Here is a 9,784-nt window from a genome sequence, read left to right on the forward strand (position 1 = left end):
AACAACAACAACAACAACAACAACATATTGTTTTACACAGTAATGCTGCTCAAAATTAAGTGTGTATCTTCAAATCAAGGAATTTTTAAATTGATGTTTAACGTTAGTTCATTAGTTTAAAAAGAAAGTTTGTTATAATTTTTTTTTATTTTATTTTATTGACATTTTAATGAATGTTTATAGAGCCTTTGAATTTCCATTCACTTTTAACTATTTATAACTGTAATCAGAGGAAGTAGGATCAAAATTCAGCTTTTGAGTGGAATATTACATCATCTTTTAGCCTTAACACTTGTAATTATTCTAATATTTTACATTATGAAAAAGCTTTCTGAGTCTATGGTTGATTATATGAAAAAAGGAATATGATTTGTAAACCTTCACTGAAAAGAATTTTTAAAAAAACCCCCAGTAACAAACACAAAAAACCCAAATACCAGCCCCCCCTGGTATCATAATCCATATGGAATTGCACTGTTAACCCAGAGGCTGTCCCTTTCTGGTGGTTTGAATCTTATCAGTGGTTTCACAGGAGAAAGATGGACCATTTCCTTCTATGCTATTTATAGCCAAGGAAACCCAGTGGACCATCAGCTATGAGTCAGTTCCATGGTCAGCTATGAGTCAGTTCCAAGGCTGTGTGAGAGTAGTAAATCCAATTTTTTACATGATCTTAACAATAAAGCAAAAATTCTTCAGCTCTATTGGTTAGGTCTTGAATGATTTTATTGTCAGTTGCCTTCTAAACAAGTTAACAGATATCAAAATCTAGAGAACATTTTGATTTACTATTTACATAACTGTTGAAAATATCTGAATAGTATTTGTCATTTTATGCTGAGAACACTTTAACAGAAGCAGTGCCACCCTGGTAAACGGCAGCCATTGTGATAACCGAAATTACAGCCTGTTGAGTCTGTTTACTGTGCCAACTCTTGTTTTAGGTCAAGGGATGAGGTAAATTCATGTACAGCTAAATGTTCCCCTTAGTATAACAGTGTAAATGTGTTTTTAAAGTATTTTTTCATCTAGATTACCTTCAGCAGTTCTTCTTTATATTTTTTAAATGCTTGAAATCTTAAATCATATGAAGTAAGTGGCAAACAAAGTTTATTTATTAATAAATTTATTAATTTAGAAAAACTAATTGAATGTTTTATTTTTGTGTGTAGGTCTTACTATTTGGGATGCTATAAGAAGAAATTGGAGGAAGACGGATTTGGTCTTTGAGTGGACATGGCTCAGATCTCCAGCAACAGCAGATTTAAGCGGTGTTCAGCTTCACGTCTAGAACAAGCAAGAACAAAAGATGTAGACAAAGAAGAAGCATTACAGATGGAAGCAGAAGCTTTAGAAAAATTGCAAAAGGATAGACAAATGACTAGTAATCAGAGAGATTTTGACTTGTCAAGCAGCACTAGACAAAAAGCACAAGTTCCTAACAAACAGGATTATGATCTCATGGTATTTCCTGAATCAGATTCCCAGAAAAGAGCACTAGATATTGATGTGGAAAAACTCTCCCAAGCTGAACTTGAGAAATTACTGTTGGATGACAATTTTGAAACTAGAAAAACACCTGTATTGCCAGTCACTCCTGTTCTTAGCCCTTCATTTTCAGCCCAGTTCTGTCTTAGACCGACTATTCAGAGAGGACAGTGGGCACCTGGATTACCTGGACCTTCCTCTTACACTTTACCTTCTATTTATCCCTCTACTTTTACTAAGCAAACTGCATTCCAGAATGGCTTCAGTCCAACAGTGCCCACGTTTCCATCTACAGAACCCATATATTTAAGTCTCCCAGCACAATCTACATATTTTTCATATCCTTTAGTACCTACCACACCTTTTCATCCACAAGGAAACCTGCCTATCTATCGGCCAGTGGTCAGTCCTGACATGGCAAAACTATTTGATAAAATAGCTAGCACGTCAGAATTTTTAAAAAATGGAAAAGCAAGAACTGATTTGGAAATAACTAATTCAAAAGCTACAGTCAGCAATCTACAGCTTTCTCCAAAGTCTGATGATATTAGTAAATTCGACTGGTTAGACTTGGATCCTCTGAGTAAACCGAAGGTAGACAATGTAGAGGTATTAGACCATGAAGCAGAAAAAAATATTCCGGGTTTACTAGCAGAGGATCCTTGGGAAGCTGTTCTTCTGGAAGAGAGATCACCAGCAAGTTGTCATCTTGAAAGAAAGGTGAATGGAAAATCCCTTTCTGGGACATCTGTTATAAGAAGCCAGTCTTTAAATATTCGGACAACTCAGCTTACAAAAGTCCAGGGCCAAATGTCTCAGGTATAGTAGTATTTTATTACTAACTACTTAAATTAAACAATGTAATACATAGTTTGTGTATGTGTGTGTATGTTTATTAGGTAAAACAAGTTTTACCCTAATAAAATCTTTGCTCTTTTGTATGCTAATATTCTTGGATTACATGGTAAAGGGTTAAATGTTTTTAGACTGTTAAAAATAGCTAGTTTTAGGGAACAATGAATTATTTAAAAAAAAAACCCAAAAAAACAAAGTGAGCCTGAGGTGTTGGTGATGGTTGTTGATGGCTGTTGAGTTAAGCACGACTCATAGCGACCCTATGAACAAAAGGCCTGAAGCCTTTCTATAACTGTCGTCACTTCTCAAAGTTCATGGAGTTTCCAGAGGCATGTTATTTAGAAAGTGGATGCCACTCGTGTTTCCAAACCTGTCTTAAACTGGGAGCTCCACCAAATGCTGTCCACCCTGGGTAACCGTGTGGCATTTGACACCCCAGTGGCACAAGGTTCAGCATCATAGCAACCCCAGGTTACCTCAATACAGTATATTGACAGAAGAGTGCTGTATCATTTAGAAGAAAGTTACTCCAAAATATAACAACCAACTTTAACTATAAAGGCCCTCCCCAAGGTCTTTTTGACTTTAAACAAGAGGCTTAAATAAAAACCCAACCAATATAGTATGTTGGTGGTGGTGGTATGTGCTGTTGAGTCACCTGTGATGAATAGTGACCCTATGTACAGCAGCTCTGAGCCCTTCCCTGTCCTGAGCCAGTCTCAGTAATTTTGATACACCAACCCCCATTGCCCCAAATACTGTTTCAGTCCATCTCATCTGGGGTCTTCCTCTTCTGTGGTGTTTCTCCATCCTTCCAAGCTTAATTCCTTCCAAGGATCAGTCTCTCCTAGCCATGTGCCCAAAGTATGGGAGGTGAAGCTTCAAAATCCTAGCCTCCAAAGAAAGACTTGGTTTCACCCTCTCCAAGACAGACCTGTTTGTTTCCTTGGCATTTCGAGGTATGGTCAAGACTCTTCTCCAGCACCACAACTCGAAGGCATCTCCTCCTCCTCCTCCTCTTCTTCTTCTTCTTCCTCCTCCTCCTCCCCCTCCCCCTCCTCTCCCCTCCCCTTCTTCTCCTCCTTCTTCCTCCTCCTCCTCCCCCTCCTTCTTCCTCCTCTTCCCCTTCTTTCTTCTTCTTCTTCTCTTTTACATTTACAACTATATATTTATGCATAAATGTATACAACAAAGTCAGTAGAGGCTCTAGAACTGGATGCTCTAGGAACATCCTGTTGGTGAAAGACATTTAATATGCATAGGAGTAGTGTGCACTTTCGGGGCATAGAAGCTTCACACAGAGGAACTGGCCTCAGACTTCACTTTATGTGTTTGTATCCTTTTTGCTACAATTTATGTGTAGACATTTGAAAAGCAAATGAGAACCTTTGAGTCTGTAATTATAAAAACAAACAAACAACAAAACACCTAAGAGCAGAACTACTAGTTCATATGGTTATTCTGCCTTTTTAAGGACTGCTAAACTTTTCCATAGTAGTCACATTGTATTTTACCTTCCCAGTGGCAATGTATGAGACTTCTGATTTCTCCACATTCTTGCCAGCATTTAATTTCTCTTTTTGTTTGTTAATTAGCTTTTAAATTACAGTGATTTTAGTGGGTCTGACTGAGTGGTAGATTATTCTGTTTTTATTTCTGTGGACACATCTGCTCCTCAGGACCTCTTTGAAGTGTTAAAGAGCAAGGATATCACTTTAGACATAAGGGCATGGACTGTGAATAAAGATGAGCTAAGAAGAATTGATGTCTCTGAATTGTGATATTAGTGAAAAATATTGAAATAGACTGCTAAAAAGAATACTTTAAAAAATCTGTCTTGCAAAATGTGCAGCTAGAGTACTCCTCAGAAGCAAGGCTGATTATACTTCATCTTACATGCTTTGGGCATATTATCAGGAAAAATATATCATGCTTGGAAAAGCTAATGGTCAGTGAAGGAAAAGACCCTCAATGAGATGGGTTGACAAAGTGATTACAACAGTCAGCTTCATCACAGCAAAGATTGTGAGAATTGCATATTTCATTGTTTTACACAGGAACCCTGTGAATTGGGGCCCACTCAACAGTGTCTAACAGCAGTGACTGATGATATGTTAAGCATCTTTCCATTTACTGACTGTCCATTTGTATATATTCTTTGGAGAAATATTTGTTCATATAAGTCTTTTTAATTTTAAAATTATTATTCATAACAGCTTTATTTAAAATAGCTGAAATGTTGGTAGTATCTATCAGCAGATGAATGTATAAACAAAATGTCTATGTGATAGAATGTTAGAAAAAAAAAAGCCATAAAACTTAATGAAGTACTGATAAGTACTACAGTATTGGAGAACCTGAAAAAAAACATTATGCTAAGCAAAAGAAACTAGCCAGGCTCAAAAGATCAAGTAAAACCACATCTATATGAAATGCCTAGTATAGGCAAATCCAAGTGAGTTTAGAAGATGAAGTGATTGGGAATAACTGTTTAATGGGTGCTGGTTTCTTTATAGTATAATAAAAGTATTTTGGCATTTGATTAATTACCTTGAGATCAACACAATAATATTTATAGATAGTTAATGTTGTATGGAATCAAGTCCATTCCAACTCATACAGACCCCACTTGACAGAGTAGAATTGCTTCTGTATAGTTTTCTAGTCAGTAATCTTTATGGGGTGAATATTATCCTATTACTTACAACATTATATTTCAGGATAGAACTTGAAATTGACTTTTTTACTATGATTGGATAATATCTATAAACATTTAAGGAAGACCAATTAACATAACTATTATTCAATTATACACTCTTATATCTGGAGCCAAAGAGGAAGAAATTGAGAATTTTAACCAAATCTTGCATTTGACTGAACATGCAATCAGGATGCATTAATGATGGTTGATGACTGGAATGCAAAAGTGGGAAACAATGAAGAAGGAATAGTGGTTGGAAAATAGGGGCAAGGTGATAGAAAAAAGGCTAAAAATAGAATAACTGAATTTTGTATTTTCAATAATTTATTCATTACAAATACCTTTTTTTAAAAGAAACAAACAACAACTTTACAAATGGATCTCACCTGATGGGCTGCATAGGAATCAGATTGACTACATTTGTAGGAGAAATTGTTAGAGAAACTCAATATCAGCAGTCAAAGCTAGGCTGGGGCGAACTGTGGGTCAGACCATAAGTTACTTACATGCAACTTCAAATTGAGGCCTACAAAAAATTAAAATTAAGTCAACAGGTACCAAGAAATTATCTTGAATCAGTTCCATCTGAATAGCAAGATCATGTTAGGAATAGGTTTGAAGCATTGAACACCAGTCATCGAAGAGTAGTTGAGTTGTGGGATGATATCAAGGATATCCATGAAGAAAGCAAAAGGTCATTAAAAAAACCCAAAATGGATGTCAGAAGGGCCTCTAAAAATTGCACTGGAGCATTGAGAAGCCAAAACGAAAAGAAAACATGTCAGAGTAAAAGAACTTAACAGAAGATTTCAAAGAGCAGGTCGAGAGGACAAAGCAAAGTATTATAAGAGAATGTGCAGATAGAGTTGGAGAATAAAAAGGGAAGAACTCACTCTTCATTTTTCAAGCTGAGAGAACTGAAAAACAAATTTAAGCTTTGAGTCGCAATATTAAAAGATACTGTGGGCGATATATTGAACCACCCAGGAGCAGCAAAAGAAGATAAAGGGGATACATAGAATCACTGTACCGGAGTGAACTGATTAACAGTGAAAACTTTCAGGAAACTCTTCTAAAGTGCTGAAGTGCAGCGATCTGGAGTGCAATCTGGAGACTAAGGTGCACCTGATATAGGCCATGGTCTTTGCAATCACTTGCTATGCATCAGAGATGGACAATGACTAGGGATGATAGAATTGATGCCTTTGAGCTGTGGTGTTGGAGAAGAGTATTGAATATACCATGGACTGCTAAGTAAACAAACAGGTTTGCCCTGTAGAGGGTGAAGCCAGGCTGCTCCTTGGAGGCAAGGATTCTGAAGCTTCATCTGACATACTTTGGACATGTTGCAAGGAGGGACCAGTCCTTGGAGAGGGTCGTCATGCTTGGGAGGGTGGTGGGACAGCACAGGAGAGGAAGACCCTTGATGAGATGGATTGATTCAGTAACTGGGGTAATGGGGGTAGGTGTGTCGGAGATAGTGAGATAGGGCAAACATAGAAAACAAAGCTGCAGGAATTGATTGGGGTACCAATTGATTTGTTTCAGTTAACATATACAGCCTTGGATGAACTCACCAGTGTATTCCAGGAAATTTGGAGGACAGCTGTCTGGCCAACCATTTGAAAGAGGTCCATATTTGTTCCCATTTCCGAGAAAGATGATCCAAATAAATGTGGAAATTATCAAACTATCATTACTTTCATATGCAAGTAAAAGACTGTTGAACCTTATTAAAAAATGGCTAGAACAGTACATAGATAGGGAGCTGCCAGAAGTTCAAGCAGGATTTAGAAGAGGCTGTAACACTAGGGATATCCTTGCTGATATCAGATGGATCCTGGTTAAAAGTAAATAAGACCAGAAGAATGTCTATTTGTACTTTATTGACTTCACAAAGGCATTTGACTATGGGGATCATAACAAGTTGTGGATGACATTGAAAAGAATGAGTGTCTCAGGACACTTAATTGTGCTCATGCAGAATCTATACCTGGACCAGGAGGCTGTTATGTGAACAGAGCAGGGGAATACTGGATGGTTTAAAATTGAGAAAGGGGTGTGTCAGGGTTGTATTCTCTTTCCATACCTATTTAATATTTAATACCATATTTAATCTGTATGCTGAGCAAATTGTTTGAGAAGCTGGATTCTATGAAGAGTGGCATCAGGATTGGAGGGAGACTCATCCATAACCTATGTTATGCAAATGACACAACCTTGCTTGTTAAATGTGAAGAGGACTTGAAGAACTTGTTTCAGAACATCACGCAATGTACTGTTTGTTATGGATTACACTCCAATTTCAGGAAAACAAAGACTCTTACCACTGGACCTATAGGCAACATGATGCTGGATGGAGAGGAGAGTGAATCTGTAAACAGGTTCATTTTGCTTAGATCCACAGTTAATACCCTTGGTACCAGCAGTCAGGAAATAAGGAAATGGCTTGCACTGGGAAAAATCTACATTTAGAGATTCCTCCAAATTATTAAGGAGTAATGTAGTTTGGACATGGTGGACAGGGTTGGCTGGAGCTTCCCGACTAAATCAAGCCTGGAAGCAGGAGCGGCATCCACTTCTGAAATGGCTTGCCTCCGGAAACTCTATGTACGAACAGTGCTCAGGCCATTCGTTCATAGGGTCGCTATGAGTTGTCTGACTCGATGACATCAAACAACAACAACAACAATGTAGTTTGAGGACTAAGGTGCATCTGTTTCAGGCTGTAGTTTTTCTGATCACTTGCTATGCATCTGAGAGCTCGACAATAAAGGATGACAGAAAAAAGAATTGGTATCTGTGAACAGTGGTGTTGGAGAGATCACTGGACACCCTATGGATGGCCAAGAGAATGAAAAGATATGTCTTGGAGACGATGCAGCTGGAGAGCTCCTTGGAGACAAGATTGATGAGGCTTCACCTCATATGCTATGGGCATGTTGCTAGGAGGGGCTTCAACAACAACAATCTTTATGGGAACAGATTGCCAGAGTATTTTTCTCCTTGGAATGACTTAGAACTTCATTGGACCTTTTAATTAGCAGCCAGGACTTAATTGGTGAGGTTATCTTCTGTTTAACCTTCTAAGCATTGTTGTTTGTTTTAGGTGCCATTGGTTCGAGTATGATGCATAGCAACCGTATAAACAACAGATCTGAACCCTTTCCTATCTTGTGCAATCGTCACAATTTCTAACATATTATAAGCCATTTCTGCAGTCACTGTGTCAGTCCATCTAGCTGAGGGTCTTCCTCTCATTTGCCTACCCTCCACTTTTCCAAGCATGATGTCCCTCTCCAACGAATAGCCTCTTTTAGCATCATGCCCAGAGTCAGACAAGGCTTTTTTATTTTTGCCTCCAAGGACAGTCTGAATGTACCTTCTCTGAGACATCTGTTTATTCATTTGGCAGTCCATGGGATGTTCTCCAGCACCACAGTTCAGAGGGATCAATTTGCCATCCTTATGCATTGTCCAGCTCTCAAATGCATAGCAAATGATTGAGAAGATCATGACTTCAATCAGGCACAACTTAGTTCTCAAACTGATATCATTACTCCTCAGTATTTTGGAGAGATCCTTGGCTGCATACTTTTCTAGGGCAAGACATCTCCTGATCTCTTGACTGCTGGTACCAAGGGTGTTGATTGTGGTGGTTCAAAGTAAGAAGACATTGTTGACAGTTTTTAATCTTTTCTCCATCTATCATGATGTTGCCTATGTGTCCAGTAGTGAGAATTTTTGTTTTCATGAGGTTGAGGTGCAAGCCATATTGAAGGGATGTTATTATTAGTCTTCTGTAGCAAGTGCTTAAAAGTCCTCACTTTAAGCAAGTACGGTTGTGTCATCTGCATAACATATATTTTAAAAATATTAAATGCATTTTAATTAAAACCTTATGAAGTGTAAACATCAAAGATATAATCAGAAACAAGTTATTAAATGGAAATGCATGTTGGAAGATAAAAAAATGTGGCTTTGACTTTTAAAAAAAATTAATTTAAATTAACATTTACAGAGATTTTGGATTTCCATACATTCGTTGTTGCATTTTTCTCCCTGCCCACCCTTCCTCCCAATTCACTCTTCTTTTTGAAAAGTAAAATTATTTCATTGGTATAGAATCCCCCCTCCTGCCCTGAGTACACTCCTCTATGCAACCTTCATTCTGGACTCTTGTCATAACTGTAATACCCAATCATATATTGCTTTCAAACAGTTCTCTCTCCCTCTTTCAAACAGTTCTCTCCCTCATCTGTTTCAATGCAGTATACATAATTTATCCAATTTTTCTCAGTCTTCAACCCTGATGTCAGTTCCATTCTACAATAGTGGCACCATGCAGCACCTGTCCTTTTGTGGCTGAGATATTTCACTCACCATAATGTCCTCCAGGGACACCCATTTTGAATAATATAGTATGAGTTCCTTGTTTTTCAATGCAGTGTAGTATTCCATTGTGTGAATATACCAAAGCTTCTATATCCATTCATTTGTTGATGGGCATTTAGGTTATTTCCTAGTCTTTGCTATTGTGAACAAAGCCGCAGTAAACATGGGTGTGCATATATCTGCCTGGGTGACAGTTATGGTTTCTTTATGTTATATTCCCAGTAATGGAATTGCTGGGTCAAATGGTATGTCTATTTGCAACTATTTTTTTTAATATAGTTTGTTTATTTTTTCATTTCAGTGAACATCTACAGAGATTTTGGAATTCCATTCATTCATTGTTGC

The 9,784-nt window shown here is 37.6% G+C and overlaps 1 protein-coding gene and 1 pseudogene across 1 annotated transcript in view; both read left to right on the forward strand.

Annotated features, from left to right (window-relative positions):
• LOC102868951 overlaps positions 1-1,230 on the forward strand; it is a 45,604-nt pseudogene extending 44,374 nt beyond the window's left edge.
• Positions 1,168-9,784, forward strand: part of PIK3C2A (phosphatidylinositol-4-phosphate 3-kinase, catalytic subunit type 2 alpha) — a 94,311-nt gene continuing 85,694 nt past the window's right edge. Inside the window, exon 1 of the mRNA XM_006892078.1 lies at positions 1,168-2,307. Within this exon, the coding sequence (XP_006892140.1) occupies positions 1,237-2,307 (1,071 nt within the window). The 5' untranslated portion in view covers positions 1,168-1,236. The remainder of the gene's footprint in view (positions 2,308-9,784) is intronic.

This window comes from Elephantulus edwardii, unplaced genomic scaffold (genome assembly GCF_000299155.1).
Source record: "Elephantulus edwardii isolate Elephantulus edwardi_28Jun2011 unplaced genomic scaffold, EleEdw1.0 scaffold00109, whole genome shotgun sequence".
Taxonomy (NCBI): Eukaryota; Metazoa; Chordata; class Mammalia; order Macroscelidea; family Macroscelididae; genus Elephantulus; species Elephantulus edwardii.